Source organism: Leptosomus discolor, chromosome 11 (assembly GCF_034619465.1).
Source record: "Leptosomus discolor isolate bLepDis1 chromosome 11, bLepDis1.hap2, whole genome shotgun sequence".
NCBI lineage: Eukaryota > Metazoa > Chordata > Aves > Leptosomiformes > Leptosomidae > Leptosomus > Leptosomus discolor.
In genome coordinates this window covers 4,837,733-4,854,640 of record NC_141401.1, presented here as the reverse complement: position 1 = coordinate 4,854,640, position 16,908 = coordinate 4,837,733, and the positions used below count along the sequence as shown (strand labels likewise).

The window sequence follows — 16,908 nt, the reverse complement described above, 5'->3', positions numbered from 1 at the left end:
TTGGAACCTGTCACAGCCAGGTTGGATGAGGCTTTGAGCAACCTGATCTAGCTGAAGGTGTCCCTGCACATAGCAGGGAGGTTGGAACTAGATGATCTTTAAGGCCCCTTCCCACCCAAACCATTCTATGATTCTATGATTTGCCCTCAGTAAAGCCATGTTGGTTGTCATCAATCACCTCCTTATTCTCCATGCGCCTTAGCATAGTTTCCATAGTTATGTTTCCCGTCTTCCAGCCAGTAGGAACTTCACCAGACTGCCACGACTTCTCAAATATGACGGAGAGTGCCTTCGCAACTTCATCCTCAGGACCCACGGATGCACCTGATCAGGTCCCATGGACTTGTGCACCTTCAGGTTCCTTAGATGGCCTTAAACCTGATCTTTTCCTACAGTGGGATGCCAGTAAGATCACAGCCCTGCAGGCATGCACATGTGTCTAACGCCTGTTGTTTATTCCCCGTGCTATATGCGTGATGAACCTAAATCAAACCAACCCATCATGGCAGCATTTATTATACGTCTGCGGAAAGTCCCACCAACATTAAACTGCATCAACATAAAATCCATTATTGACAGAATAAAGCCTTGCGACCTCTGCAAGCCACTTTGCATCGGTAAGCCCTAGTTAAACTAGGCTTTCTACAAACACTTTTAACTACAATTAAGAGTTTCTGCAGGGTAACATGGCAGACAAACCATGGGGGGCTCATAAGTTGACATACTACTCATTTCTGGTTTTCATTCAACTACTCAATTTAAAATTCAGTATTAAATCCCCCCTCACCCAACCCGCAGTGAAAACTCCGCATTTTGCTGCCATCTGCGCAGACCACAGTTGCAGTTTGTTGTAACGCACCAAAATGCTGAGTGTATTTTCAGAACAATGTGGAAGAGAAGTGGTTTCTCCTATTTCCAACTGTCCCCTAATTATCCAGGACTTGATTGCTAATGAAGTTGATATACCTGGTGCCGCTTCAGACAGATGTCGAGAAGAACGTGCTCAGCTGACAAGGGAGCACATACACATTTGTGCTTCAAATGCATCTTGCCAGGATAGAACAAGGAAGCTAAACTGCATGTGGGATTTGACAGGCATTACCAAAAAACTGTGTTCGAGACACCTATTACTCTGTTACAGATGACTAAAATGCCTGCAGCTCCCTGTGCACTGCTGAAAAGATGACACTTCACCATAATTAGCCATGTGATTAAGTGATGGCAACTAAGCTTTTCAGGAAAGACCCAAAAAGCTGGACTCAAATTGAACACAAACAGGTGTGGCTCCACGACTATAGAAACCATCTTAAATATTTAATAACAGCCTAGCCCGCCTCCTGCTCGCAACTGCGGCAATTGTGCTTTAGACACTAGAGACAATTCTTGGATTAAAGTAATGTGGCTAAGCTTTCAAGAGTGTGAATAAATGAGGCAAACCAAGCACACACTGGTGCTTTTACACGACTGCACAGCGACTGGGCCAGAGCTGGGAGTTACCGTGGCTCAGCGTTAAAGCCAACTGCACAAGTTTGAGCAGCCATCTGAGGCAAGGCAAACAGGTTCTAAGTGTTCATATATATGTGTGTGTGTGTGTATATATATATATACACTAAAAGTATAAATTAGTGGAAGTTATTCTAGCTCCATTCAAAGCACCAGGGAAACCACATTTGTAGGACTATATACAGTGTCAGTCACAGGAGAAGTGCTGCACTGCGTGGCTTGAAAGGGGGAGCAGAGGGCAACTAGAGTGCACTTAGGGCTGAGGTTATAAATAAAGATTATATCAGACTTCGGCTTTAACAGCTCTGGAAAAAATCAGGATGTCAAGGAAGGTAGCATGGAAAGAATAAAAGATTCACTGTAGGAAAACAAAGCACTGCCAATCAAACCCTGGAGACAGTAACCAAGGGAATGACTGGAGATTATGGCCTGAAGGACAGACTAAACCTCTGAACAGGAGTAGGAGGCACATCTGGTCCCAGACTTGCCATAAAAAGCCCCAAGGCGACCTGCATAACCCATGCACACCCACAAGAGAATTCTCACAACATGATGTGTATCTCCAACTGCAGAGCACCCACAGCTACTTAAATTATTGACTGCATACATTAAAAACCTGCTTCACACCACATCTGCATGCAATGCTACATCTGTGCACATCCACCCATCGTAAAGCTACGAGGCAGAACACGAGATCCAAACCAAAAGGAGACAGCGTGTGATCAAAGTGTGTGAACAAGGTTTCAATCATCCTTTATCCCCCTCCATAGGGTACAGGACACAAAAAGCTCCTGAAAGGGGTAATGACCAGATAAGTACACTGCTAATAAGACAGCAATGCATGATGCATAAAGCCAAGTGACTTGCACCAAAAAGGGAACGAGAACTGGCGGACTGTGAATGAGAGCGGTGGATGAGCTGGCTACAGAAGATGACCAGGCAGCAGAGGTTTCTGACAGACTGACTACGCTGGGACAAGACAAACCACCCTGTGGGACATACAGAATAGAAGACATTCATCTCTAGATCTACTGCTTGAATGCTGAGAAAGACAGAAAATCCCATTAGACAGAGAGCTGGGACATCAATCAGTAAGAGACAGGAGAAAAGCAAAACCCTTATTGCTTTACATACACAAAACATGCCATGTGTTGGCTAGAAACTATCTATTAACATGGTGTATGTTCTAAACCTGTATCACAGTGTGGCCCTGATCCCTGACGAGGACCTGACAACAGTGTCAAACATATACAGCACACCACCACCACAGAGAACAATATGGAGGACAATATTTGAACAAAATGCTCCATTTGATGGTTGCTTTTTAAATAGGTTTGTTCTTCAACATCTCTCTACAAGCCCAAACTTTATCAAATTTCCAAAACATTGCTACTGTTTTAATAATGCCGATACATTCTTTTGTTTGTGTTTTCCCACCAGCACTTCAAACAGAACCACAGAGGTTACTAACAGAATACCTATCTCTAATAGATACTCACATACACCTTGCTAATGTAAATTGTAAGCAACTTAGAAGCAGCTGATTTTGGCCAAGAATTGCATCTCCACAGGCATATCCATGGGTGGGAAACTAGGGGCTTTTGCACTAACCCATGGATTTGGAAGTAACACACCTTACTAATGCTGAAGTTCAGTGTTTTCTTGTACAGTTTTAAAAGGTAAACTGATGAGCTTCTTAAACCCCCACACAAACCCAGCCTCACACCTCAGTGTACACACTCCCTAACTCACTCTTTGAAACTTCACTTACACATGGACAGCTGAGAAACAGTGTCTTTACAGACTCCCCTCAAACTAAAACAAAGCCAAGGAGCATTGCCCCATGGGAGCCTGCCACTGCAGACATGCTCACCACCCGTGTTTACTACCAGCTTGGAGAGCATTACTTGTTCCTAAAACTCTCACACACAGGGTGACTGCTTTGTTGAAATGCTGTGGCTAGAACAAGCCTGGCTGCTAGCGTGATGACTGCCTGAGTTTACCATAATTTGACAATAATCATCCCAGGAAAACAAACCGTAAAGTCTTCAGCGAGGAGCCATACAACAGCTAGAGATCCTGTTCACACCTTCCAACAAGCCTGACAGTTACTGATGTCTCTGCTTCAAAAAGATGTAGGAAGGGGGGGGTGGGGGGTGGGAAGGGCTGTTTTGCTTTTATAGAGACTGTCCCCAGCTTGCTGCACAAGTTGAAACACAACGTCAGCAGCCAGTCGGTGCCACAACAGAACTCTTCCTCAGTCACTATCTCCTCGCTTACTCCTGAAGGCCACAAATTGCTCATTTTCCACGTACCCAACCCGGAGATGCTTTGAGAAGTGTCACCCACGTGCCATCCACCAACATGGTAGCTGCGGTCAATGACAGCAACAAACACACAGCACCCCAGCAGAGGGCCGAGGGGCCCGGCACAGTGAACACCAGACTAGGAATCTCAATACCCTGCAAACAGACACTGAGACCCCTCCAGCACATCTCCATTTCACCTTCCCTATTTGCAAAAAGAATTTTTTTTTTCTTGCTGTGGGGGCTTGTTCACTACAAACATAGTGTTCAAAAGAGGGAACGAATACTTTGAAAACAAAGTAAATCCCGTCTAAACTTTCCATTTTCTGTGATAACCAAGGCAGGCACCAGCAACTGAATAAGGAAGAAAGAACTACTGAAGTACTGTTTTGTTAGTCCAACAAAAAAAAGGGACGGTGGTGGTGGGGTCAGTCATGTCATGAACAACTATCATAATGGATCCTAAATTAATCTCACCCACAAGACAATGTTGGCTTGAACAGCTATTGTTCCAGCAGCCCAGTACTTCCCAGGTTAAGACCCCACTCCCTGTTGTTCATAGCTCTGCCAAAGTAATTGTTCAAGCTCAGTCCTTCCTTGCCAGGTGCCATCTAAGTATTTTCGGAAATGTTATTTAGACTGCGGTAACGCCTCAATTATGATAGGCGTTTTCCAAGAGAAGAGACTGCCCCTGACCCAAAATATGTAACTGCAGTAATTTCCTAGCATGGGTGAATTTTAGGATAAGTAGCTCTTCACTACAGATCTACTTTAGCTCCCCCACTTTACCATCCCCCTTTTCCTCTTCAAAGCTGCACCTATTTACTTTTCTATTTGGGAATTCGATTTAAAAACTTGCCACTTCCCTTTGTATCAGCTCTGCTTGCTGACATACAAAGTACCATAAACATAACTACTACTCGAAACAGAAAGCTAAACTCAAATTTAAAAGTGAGCAAGTGAGAGAGGGGGAGCAGAAAGAAGAAAAGACAAATCGATAATTGGAGTATCTGCGAGAGCACGCCACATCGTAAGTGGGCTGAGTGAGCCTTGTGCTCGGCAAAGCGACAAGCCTCTAGGATTTGCAATTAGAAACAAGCTTTTCCGTAGCCCCAACGTTCTTACTGAAAAAGACAGCGCATTTTTCAAGCGCAGGATGAAGAGCTGTCCTTTAACTCGCTCTGTCAGATGGTGGAATTTTAAGAATTTAAGGGTGACCAAAGCCTAGCCTGAGAGAAAGAGGGAGGTTGTGAAGAATCCCTCATGCTGTAACTTTATCCTGTCAGGGCAGATAAACCAGACACAAGCAACCTTTCCCATGACCCTCCCACCACCTTTTCTTATATGATTTCCCAAAATTCTTAATTTAACAGCTGTCATTACTGAAGGAGACTTATTTCTCCCAGAGAACACTGGTTTAAACCTGGGATGGGGCTACTTGATTCAGGAGCAGAAAGTGCAAGGCAGTATGCTGAGGGATCATCCCCACACCTTAGTGTTGCAAGTTCTGCCGAGAAAAAAACTTTTGTCTTGACTGTCTCTTACCATCATAGGAAATCAGGAGTTATATACAGCAAAAATTATCACACGCTGAGCAACTGCAGAAGCAAGATAACCCACAGCAAACATTTCAAGGCATCAAATTTACTTTTCCTGACCAGTCTTTTTGCTGCTTGATACGCAACTCATTTAACGTTAGCATTTCAAAGAGCTGCAAACAATTGCAACTTGCAATCTATTTCATACTACTTAGGTCACTTTCAGTTGTACTCCCTGGTTAGTAAAGTTCAAGTTTCCTTTCAGCTGATATTCTCCATAAAGCTTTGCTAAAATCCAATAGCAAAGAACTGCAAGGAAATCAAATTGCTTCTGAATACGCTCTTTTCTCAAACAGAGCAAAAAAGAACACAGAAAGACACTTCATCAATGTAAAGAATCTCCCTAGAAAAATCTAAAGTGAAAAACAACAAAGTTACCACAAAAATACTTCTAATATACCCAATTTAATACGCTGATCTGGATAGTAATCCAAATGAGCGATGACCGTGCAATGGTGCTCATCAGGAGAAAAATGCTGCGTATTTGTGGAAGAGAGGATTCTATAAATGGTATGTGAATGTTTAGTAGGAGACTTATTCTCTGTGGCTTTCTATTAAAGTGAAATTGCATCTACAAATATCTGAACACTTACCCATCCACCTGTTCCTCTCCCAGAATATACCGCAGGTTCTTCAAGAAAGACAGGGAGACTAAGGCATGGGAATGACGAATCTTCACATACCCTGTCACTGTCTCAATCAGACCCATAAAATTCTCCAGTTCTGAGGCGATGTTATCTACAATAAGAAAAATGTGATTTTATTATTGCAGAACTCAGCTTTAACTGCTACTCTGCTTAACAAAGTATTAGCTCAATAAAAGAAAATTTTGTATTTCTTGCTTTTGAAAAGGAAAGACACTGGTATTCCTCCCCTAGTAACAGCTGCCTGTGCAGACAGATGGTCAAAGGGCAAAATAAAGCCACAGAGCAACAGTGGAAAACCAGTCTTGCTTTTCCATACTGGTATACCTGCTTTTTCCACGGACATTGCACTGTGAAGCCAGCACCAAATGTTGAGCCAACATTCTGGCAGGCATGAAAAGACCCTTGTGTAAATGTACACATCCATGAGACTAGAATGGTTCTTCGGCTACAGAGCAAAGCTCAGGCAGAAAGCTCCACTGGAAAATGGAGAATGAGACTGAAGACGAAAAGGTGGAGGTATGATATTGGTCTTCTCTGGGGCATAAAGCACTGCTTTCATTGACCAAAAAAGCTTTGGCTACAAAACTGAGAACTCTTAATGAAACACCAAAGATAAAACTGTAAGGATGATCTCGTGCCATGGAGCACATTCCATGTAGCTCGCTAAAGGTGATTTTCTGTAATAAATTCTTACAACAACTGCAGAGCAAGCTCTACTCTTCAGTACCGCCCCCTCCCTAGGAACTGAACTATCCCTGCCTAGGTCTGCAACATCCCATCCTTCACAAGGCTCAAACTCTGCAGCCCTTACCTCCAGCAACCCCTGGCCCATGTCCCTTGCCTGGTGTCACTACCCTGTGACATTACACCGCAGTTGTGAGGGGAAGTTTTTTAAGACTCAGGATGGGAGATTCTGCTACGGGGTGTGTTTGCTGCCATAAACAAACCAAAGTCCTAACAGATGGCTGGGAAGCCCAATTATCAAATACCAATGGTTGGTTCCCATGCCAAATAAGCTGGGAGGAAGCACATCTCTTCAGCACTCTAAGATAATACATAAAAAAACCCCGCCAAACCTCACACTTGCCCTGGTTAACTGGAACATCTGCCAGAAGGGAAGACTGTACTTGTAGCAGTGGGACCATGAGTGAAATAATCTACACGCTCCTGTTCCTAAACCCTCAAGTTTTCATTCAGCAGGAGGAAGAGAATCAAATATATCTCAATCTTTCAACCTTACTCATGAAACCAAAGAGACATTCCAAAGGGAGACACATTTCCAATAAAAACTAACAGCAACTTTTTATTCTGCTTTTAAGAGCTCATCAACTGTCAACACTTCCCTGGCTGATGAATCACTGCTCTGACAAACTTAATCCAGAGCTTGTTCAAGACATGCGACAAAGATGGCCAGCTCACTAACTATGACCATCCAGAGACACAGAGCTAGGCTTTGTAAGAGCTCTCAGCACGCTGGGTTCCATGTTTTAGCAAGACACCACACCTTGCCTTAAAAAGGGAAGATATGCAGTCTTACAGTGCCATGCTTTACTTACAGACAAGTTATTTACCTACCCAGATGCAAGGATTTTCAACTTTTCCACCTTCTTGCGCCTTTATTATTCCTTTGGGACTAGTGCTCATCTTACTGCCTAATCCTGGTTCCCTGTCCTGCCAAAAAAGCTAACAAAAATACCAGCTTTCACTGCCTTGTAACTTGGTAGCTGAATACCTATTCCATCCGCATGCTGGAGAATGGTGCTACAGTGGGCCAAATCAAACAGAAGCACTGCTATGGGACTGGAAAGCAAACAGTTTGCTGAGTTTTTAATGTTCTTATCATTAAGCTGACAGACAAAAGGAAAAATACTAAAAGCAGCCTTATCAGAGTTTCATAAAGAGAGGGCAATCACTTACTTCCACGACGGATGTTAATCAGCAGATTCCCCTTGAGAATGGTGCATCCCTGCAACATTTGTGCTGATGTGACAGAGTCAATGGTCTTCGTTTTCCCGTCCTCGCAAATTTTGGGGCAAGGCCCCTCACAAGGACTGCAGAACATGCTATTAGGAAAGAAAGAGAGACTGAAAATAAGCAACAATATGCAATTCTGAGTTTACGGACTGTTTTGAGTTAGATTTTGAAAGACATTTTCCTCTAAAGTTTAGACAAATCCTTCAAGCTAGAACAAAAGTTATCGTACTTCTGCAGAGAACTTAGCACACTTGCCTGCTGGACTCAAGAGGCTGAGGCATTGTACCTCCCATTTACAGCAACACAGGAGTGAATAAATGGACCCATGCTCACTGTCTGGCACCTTCTGAAAGGCTTTCTGGTCCTTCCAAAGTCAAAGGCACTTCAGGTAAAACCCAGTGCCCTTGCATTTGTGCAGGTACTCTAACTTAATTACACCCAGAAAGACGACCATTTATGCACAGCCTTGGACTGCTGTGAAGTTTCAGGCCAATCCAGGCCTGACCTCTAAAAACAGGCCAGCCAGGAACTGGAGATGGGAAAATACTGCTGAAGGTCTTACAAAGTTGTCTGTATCCATGCCCTTCAACCAACATTTGAAGCTCAGCACCAGGGAATTCCATGCTCCTGACCTTTCAAACTCAGGAAACACAACTGTGGGAGCATCCAGTCATGACTGATGTGGAGAAAGCAAGCAGTGAATTAGTCACTATTTCTTATAGCTTAAGAGGTATTAAAATAGCATGTTTAAACAAACAGAAGGATGCATTTTGATGCAAGGCAAAACTAATTTGCAACAGGAATTGGGAGAGAGAAGGCAGAAGTCTAAGCAGGTTCAAAGTGGATTATACAGATGGAAGAAAACAGGTCCATCTGCAACTATAAGACACGAAGACAGACACAGCCCCAAACTGAAGAGAAATCGTATCGCCAGAAGTTGGGAGGAAACACTGAAGTGCAGGCTCACTTCTGCTTCTTGTACTCAGAAGCATCCATAAGCATTTTTAGCAGACAAACTCAAGGAGCAAGAAGCCAGGTCAGTCAGCCTTTGGCTACAGCAGCTTTTTAAAGCCTCCATGTTATACTGTCTGCACACTCGTCTCAGAATTGAGTACCTCATGTGTGCCCAAAACATGCCCTCTAATCACTCCTCCTGATAAATGTCTTTCCCAATTCAAGGTAACTTATTTTTTCAGTTTATTCTAGCACTTTCCTTCATATTTCATAATTACATACTCCACCTTATCACTTTAGAGGGGAAAAACTAAAACAGAAAAACAAACCCTGGTCCAAAGACAAAAGCTTCTGATGATCAACACTGACGAACGTGGACTTACTATTTTGTACTTTTAAAAGAAACTGGACCCACTTTCTTCAGCGGCTTAAAGAAACATGTAAATTGATAAAAAATGTTTTTCAGGCATAAACAATAAAAGAAAGAAGCTTCTTTTAGCAGTAAGCACCTATTTCAAAATCCTGCACTATAACATGGCACAAACCACTAAAAGCTGCAGACACAAGCAAGAGGCATTCAACTAAATGCACAAAGAATGCTGGAAATGCTTTCCATTTGCAACTATTTGTTAACACCATCTCTGGGGAACAAAACATTCACTAGCCTTGAGTTACAGCTCCTTTCAATCTTTGCAGCAGAGCACAACACTGAGATAAGATAGGATGGCCATGCACTTCAGTGTAAGTGGTTCAAACAGCTGGTACTACAAGCTCAAGCAGATAACAAAAGAAACATTTCTCAGGTGAATACGTGGAGTCGAGCAAAGGCCGTGTTAAGTTGCTTACATCCAAATGTCAATCAGAGACTGCCTGACTATTTGATCGAACACACAGATGACACAGAGGCAGGCACAGGCATGCAACTGATGCAGGCATCATCACAACCACCTTTCCAAAAAACCCAGCATCTTAGAACGGCCTACAGAGACGTCTTTTTAGCACAGTACTGAAGCACTACGAATTTTAGCACACTGACTATCCTTTACTCAAAGTCTACAACCTCCAAGGGTCAGCAGGCAACTAAGGCTGCTTGCTTGAACGACTAGCAAAATAAGAAAACCATTGTGCATCACTCCAACCGTTAGAATTCAAGAAAAGCAGGTGAGTGACATTCTTGCAAGAAATTATTCTTTTTAATATTGTCAGCTGCTGTATTATTTTTGTCACCATCTACACAATTACTCCCTTCTAAAACACCATAGTTATCTTCTTGAAACAGTGAAAAAAGGGAAATAAAATTAAATACACTGAAGTACACGTGTCTAAATGCACATAAAGCAAGTAATATGCGAAGCAAGGTAACTCCTACAGCTTGTTCTGTGTGATAATGGTCATTGGGCAACCTCCAACCTCGCGTTCCTGTGCCTTCACTTCCATTTTGTAACTGCTTACTTGAAGACCTGGTTCTGCTTTGTGCTGTCCTCCTCAAGTCCTTCAGAAGAATCAGTGGCAACTGACAACGCACACGACCACACACTGAGATCTTTCAATGGCGAATTCATCTCAGCAAACCTTTACCAGGAAGCGATGGCAATTCCCCATCGTATGCTCTCGTTTCTACCCAATATAATCCCAATACCCATCACCAGCTGCCACAAATAGGAGGTGGAAAAAACCAAACATGGCAACTCTAACGGACTTCCCAGAAGCTGCATTACCTTTGGCTCCCATTGCGTATGAATCCCGAGGGGCATTCTGCCATGCACTCATCGTTGTGAATCACAAACCTCTCGTATTCACTTGTTTCAGTGGCAGGGACTTTGGAGCAAAACTCTTTAGTCACACAGCGCCAGCCCTCGAACTTGTAGGTGTTGGGAGGGCAGGTGGGCATGCAGACTCCTTCGTAGTAGTAATTGCGGCAGGCCACGCAAGCCGTGTTGTTGTCAGGCGCCGTGCAGCTCCCCAAGCATTCGGGATGGCAGCACTCGTTTTGGTCTGTACAAGCTCGCTTGCCACATGAGCTGGGGCACACTGCAAGACAGAAAGCAAGGTAGCATGAACAGGAGCTAGTTAATAAAGCGAATGGCATCAAAGAAAAAACCCCGATCCATACAACTCTACACTTTCATTCCCTGGGCTCTAGAGTATCTCTGCAAAAGAACCAACTCCTGTAAAAGTGACAAATTAAATTCTGTTTTTCTCAGTTGCCTGAAAATATCTTTTTCTCAAATCAACTTTATAACATGAGCCAATTAAATAATAAGGAAAACTGCTGAAAGCAAGATCAACACAAGGACAAAGGAAACAGGCAAGCACTGGAACCTATTCCATAGCCCTACTATTATGGTTATTTTTTTTTTCTTTTGAGTGCTGACTTATTGTCTTTCTAAGCATTTCTTGTCTTCCCTATTTGTACTTCAAATTGGTCTTTCACTGGCAAGAAAACAAGCTTCCTTTAAACAACTTAATTACACTTCTACAATAAAGCACTGCTATACTGTAGCACACATGGTTAGGTTGACCCCAATGTAGCATCCCAATGTTGCTTATGTATGCAAAATGAGGTTTAATAAAGTACAGATGGTACACATCAAATACTGTGGAATCACGGAGCTACCATTTTCCCCTGAAGAGCATAACAGAATTCTGCCTTATCCCCAAATTCTGGGTTCAGAGAACAAAGTACGAAAGGGAGAATAAAATGGGGTGCAAATTTATGGAGACATCCGCTTTACGTGAAAGCATTTCAGCTTGGAAGACGCGAACAAAGAGTAGAATCGTCAGCAGACAAGCTCACAACTGTTACATCAAAAGAAGTGGCAGCATTATATTTATGTAACAACAACATTATGATTACGGCGTTGTATGGCCTTTTAGCCATGTGGGTTGTGTGCCAGAGGCTCTGTAAACAAACACAGATAGGAAATCTGGTTTGCATTAACTGTTTTCCACTTTCTAACTTAGCTAAAACACAGTACCAATAATAACAGCATAAAACAAAATTTCAGTAGTACAACTACAGTGAGATCCAAGCAAAGCACCACAAGACATTTAAACTGAATGATCTGAGCAAAAAGCATATAACCAGCAAAGAATATCCCAAAATGAACACGGAAGCAGCAGAGCCCAGCCTGTAGAGAAAGACCACGTTTATGAGACCGTAACAGTTCCACAAAAGTTCTGCATTGCAATTTATCCTTCAGTTTGCAAGTACAGTGTTGTTTTAATGCAGGACTAAACATCCTAAAATCTTGACCCCCTCTGCTTTCCCTAACGAGACCAGGCTTTCCAGTATGTTTTTACAATGCTATTGAGCAAAGCACCGCAATCATGACACGGGACCAAAAGCATGACAGTGCTATTAAGCAATCATCAAAAAAACCCCAAAAAACCCCCAAAAAACCCCAAACCAGTTCATAGCTCTGCATCAGGATCTAGACATCCTACGTCAAGTTTTGAGTGTAAGAAGCCATTTTCTGCCAGCTTTAAGGTAGTGTCCACCTCGAAAAGGACTTGTAAAACTGCCATCAGAGAATTTCGCATTTCTTATTAAAATGGTTCTATACCGACCTTGCTTCACTTTATTAACTTTTTTTTTTTTTAAGCCCTAACTGACAACTTAGCAAGTTTAAGCATCTGGGTTCTCCTCATACAGTTAAGGCTAAGAAAGGTTTTGTGGAGGAAATCCCACCTGCAGGTACTACCCCAGTGACCCGACAGCCTTACCAGCATCTCCCCTACCTTAGCAGGTAGCTATGACGTACCACCAGCAGACCTGCTTACAGTATCTGACACTGCTGTTACGTGCCTATGAGCCATGTACCACTCACACAAGCAGCTCCCATCACAGATACCTTGGACACTCCAAACCGAACGCAGCTGGCCTGCTGCTTGAGGAGGTACTATAGTACATTGCCCAAGAGCTCAGCTATCTTTTCCAATTAGAACAGAAACATTACTTAACCCTGCAGCCCTCTCCTTGCACATGCTGCTGTTACAACCCACCAGCAGTGCTGTTACCACCACTGCTCCTTCCCTGTACGCTTGTTTTTTCAGAAACCACGCAGAAAAGTAGAAGAGGGGTGGAAAGGGAAGGCTACGAGCACAAGGAGGTGGGAGCATGAGGATGGCCAATGCCTGCCCAGGTATTGCAATTATCACGTGGAGGACAAAGTAAGAAAATTTTTTCAGAGCCGGTTACTGAGAGCAGGAATGCAGAGGAAATCACTGCTAAATAATGCACTGCATGAAGATGCTGGATTTTCTTCTTTTTCCTTGAAAAGGAAAAAACACATACTCCCCAACCCTTACACAAAACCAAACAAGCACGCAGGTGTGTATTCTTTTTCCACATAACCTTCACCAGCGTAAACAGAGTAGTCTGCCCAGATGCCCCCTTAGTAAGGCATCACAAATTGCCTCTCACCTTAAGGTATAAATCACTACTTGCATTTGCAACCACTAAGGGATTAAAAAAATAAAAAAAATCAGCGTGTCTTGCTAGCAGATGGACTGCTGTTCTGAGTGGGTGCCAGAACTCAGATTTCACGTGGTAGCTACATTTCCAGTTCAAAGCCCTACTAAGAAAAAGCACACACACATCCCCCATGCCTCCACAAAGTTCATTACTAGATGTATGTAACTACATGGGTTTTTTGTTTTCATCTAGACAATCTGCTAAAAAACAAATGCTGCTACGTTAAGTATTCAGATAAATATAGTAGAAAAAGATTGAGTTTATTTTGTTCTTGGGAAAGACTTTTGTATTCCCTTAATGCCTCTGCCATTCATGAACCGTCTGCTGTATAAATAAGATTCCCTGCATCTCCTGGTAAATCTGCTGACTCCTGTCTACAGAAATAAAAATTAAAGCACAGAAGGATTCACAAATTCACATGAAAGAGGCAATCAGTGAAGCAGGTTTTCAAAACCATAGTAATATTTTAATCACAACCATTTTAACAAGAACTCTTGAAAACTTTTTAAAGGTAACTTTTTAAAAGCTCAGCAACCTTGCTTTTCTCTCAGTCCTATTTTTGGCCTGTTCTTGCTAACGCTGGCACAGTTTTCAGCCTGGAGACAATACGGGTATCCTGTTTATTTCAAGAGACAGAATAACAACTTTTGTGTGTAAGATGCATCACAAACAACAAAAAGTCTTATCTGCCTTACATGCCAGTTCCCTCAGATATCCCTAGGATAAAAATCCTACTAAAGAACACTGGCTGGCCTTACAATCCAGCCCCGCCTATCGTCCTCCCTGCCCTCCCAAATTGGGCTGCCAGGTTTGGATCAAAACATGTAAAACGCAGGTTTCAAAATGCTTTTTCAAAAAAAAAAAAATATACCCTGAAATATGCTCAATAGCTTGTTGACTTCAGTTCGCAAGAACATTAGAGAGACAAAGACAAGCAAATAGTGGGCTGACATTTGGGGACAGAATTTATCAGCCAGGTACAACAGTGCCTTGGATCGTGAAGGCTGATGACTGTACACAATAAAACCCCAAACCCCCGAACAAATCCTTGCTGACAAGCACAAGGGCAAAAAATGTTTAATTGTCATCATGTGGAGCTACCAAGATAATGGAAAATTTCAGAGACCTTGAAGGGCAGCCATGGAAGAAGGCAGTCAAAGCAAGACCTGGAGAAGGGCAGACCCTTAAGCAGCTTCATGGCTTCATTACAGAGATGATGGAGGCTTGAATAGATCAGAGTGTCTATTTACATTTAGGGAGTGAAAGTACTGAATAATCAGCAGATCTCCAGCAAAGGACACTACAAGAGTACCAGTAGCCACAAATCAAATTTACTGGAGCAAAACCAACAACAGTAGTTTCTTCGACCATCCATGCTTCACCTCTCTGATTTCTTCAAACAAGAGGCTTTCCTTGTCAAAAAAATTCAGGAGATTTTTCCAAATACTATTAAGATACAATGATGGCTCACAAAAAAAGCAAAATATTTAATTCCAGGCAAATCATTTTGTTCCAAGATGCTCACTTACTAAGCAAGTAAGATTCAAACATGACATACAGATACTTTAAAACTAAATGCAAAGATCTTGCAAACAGGAGGAGCTCTGAGAGAATCTGACTCAAACTCATTCTTCTCAATAAAAATCCCAAAGATGCTAAAACAAAATTGCAAACACAACGTAAGGTTGGGAAATCCTCAAACACAACTCTCCAAAAAAAGCAAGAAACAAATCATCTCTCTGTATTTACGGCAGTTCCTTTTTGGACAGCCTCACACTAAGGAGGTGGTAGTAAGTTTGTGTGACATTAATACCTCCCTGCTATTAGAACCACACGCAAAGCTAAACCTCGCTGCAAACACTCTGCATTGACAGCGTGGCTCTTGTACAGTTTGGACAGACAAAGTGTTCTTATCTTTAAGACGCCATGACTTCAGCAATGCTGAAACAGAAAAATCAGGTGAATAAACAATCGGTCACAGGGAGTGAAAATGCAGCCAGAAGAGGAAGACTTCTGGCAAGCTGAGGCACCAGCCTCTGCCAAGGATGGCACTGTGCCAGTCACATGCAGGCGAGCAAAAGGTTGCCAAGTGCGGAATAAATATTTTTTTAGAGATTCTTTCTCTCCTTGTAAAACGATATTCAATCCTTCCTTTTTTATACTGTTTCTGCTTTTTTAGAGCATCCTTCACATAAAAAAATATTTCAGAAAGAAAAGGGGGGAGAAAAGGCTAGTTTTGAGCAGAAACCAGAGGAAGGGAATGTTTTCTCTTTGCCAACTACTGAAAAAATTAGCTGCCTATATTTATCCACAAAGACAGAAAAAAAAAAAAAGTCATTTTTGGAATGTTAATCCTTCTACATGACAGAATTTTTAAAATATTGCTTTTTAATGGTCTAAACTTTGGTATCGTCTTTCCAACAGCTGACTTCAAATGCTCAAGCAGCCTATACAAGACCTGATTTCTTTTGCTCAGTATACTATGAGAATATAGAGACTGGAGCGACATTACTCAGAAAACCCAGTTCCAGTGATTCATGGCCAGGGCTGGAATGAAATAACTACAGAATAAAGGCTGTAATAAGGAAAAACACATATTAAATACATGCAGTAACGTGTTCCGATCGCAGAAATGTGGGTACAAGTCATCTCCAAAGAACTGAAGAGGCCACTTGGAGCAGTTGTATAAAAATCTTTATATTGCTACAGAAACAGGCACCAACATATTAACAACAGTCTATTTTTTGTCTCTTGTTTTCCACCAGCACTCTAAAACTGGTTATCTCACGTTTAGTAAAAATCCTAAAGGAAAAAACTGCTCCCGTAGCAAACTACTATTAGTAGTTAATGCATAAAGTTTGGCAGATTTTGAAATTAACTGCCAGATCTCAAAGGTTCAGTTCAACTCAGCAGTGGTACTAGGACTTGAAAGTGATCATCCCCCTCCTCTTTAAACCTCTATTATGTACAGAACCATGCTCACCAGTAAAATATTTGGATAGGTCTATACAACAAACTTACACCAAGAAGCAAGCAGAGGGTGTTGAGTCTACAGCCTGCAAGCTACATCTGACTCAAGATCATTTCACTAGTCATGTGTTTCCATGTTTACATCCTAGTCATTACCAGCCCATTTTTATCCGGCACACCTTTCCAAGGATCTTGAAATTATTCTGAAGTTGTTCCGTGAATTATTTTCTTCCCACTATACAAATCCAGCTGAAGTTTAACTACATCTGGTCAGCTTCCACACAAAGCTTTTTGGTCTCTTGCTTCTTGGTATTTCAGTTTGTCACAGATTCTGTATGACATATACCCTAAGAGAAAAGAGTAGGTGTGATGAAACATCCAGAACCTCAAAATAACCTCAAGGGATTTGCCCAGCCTGACATCAGCCCACTAGCTGCTCAGTTTTTAATCATATGACAGATTGATAAAGGAATCTACTC

The 16,908-nt window shown here is 42.2% G+C and overlaps 1 protein-coding gene across 2 annotated transcripts in view; it reads right to left on the bottom strand.

The window, feature by feature from the left end:
• Positions 1–16,908, bottom strand: part of IGF1R (insulin like growth factor 1 receptor) — a 185,274-nt gene that overhangs the window by 34,803 nt on the left and 133,563 nt on the right. For both annotated transcript variants that reach the window (XM_086471912.1, XM_086471913.1), the window contains exons 3-5: positions 10,701–11,013; positions 7,972–8,117; positions 6,001–6,145 (exon numbers count right to left, since the gene is read on the bottom strand). In XM_086471912.1, the coding sequence (XP_086328038.1) occupies positions 6,001–6,145; positions 7,972–8,117; positions 10,701–11,013 (604 nt within the window). The remainder of the gene's footprint in view (positions 1–6,000; positions 6,146–7,971; positions 8,118–10,700; positions 11,014–16,908) is intronic.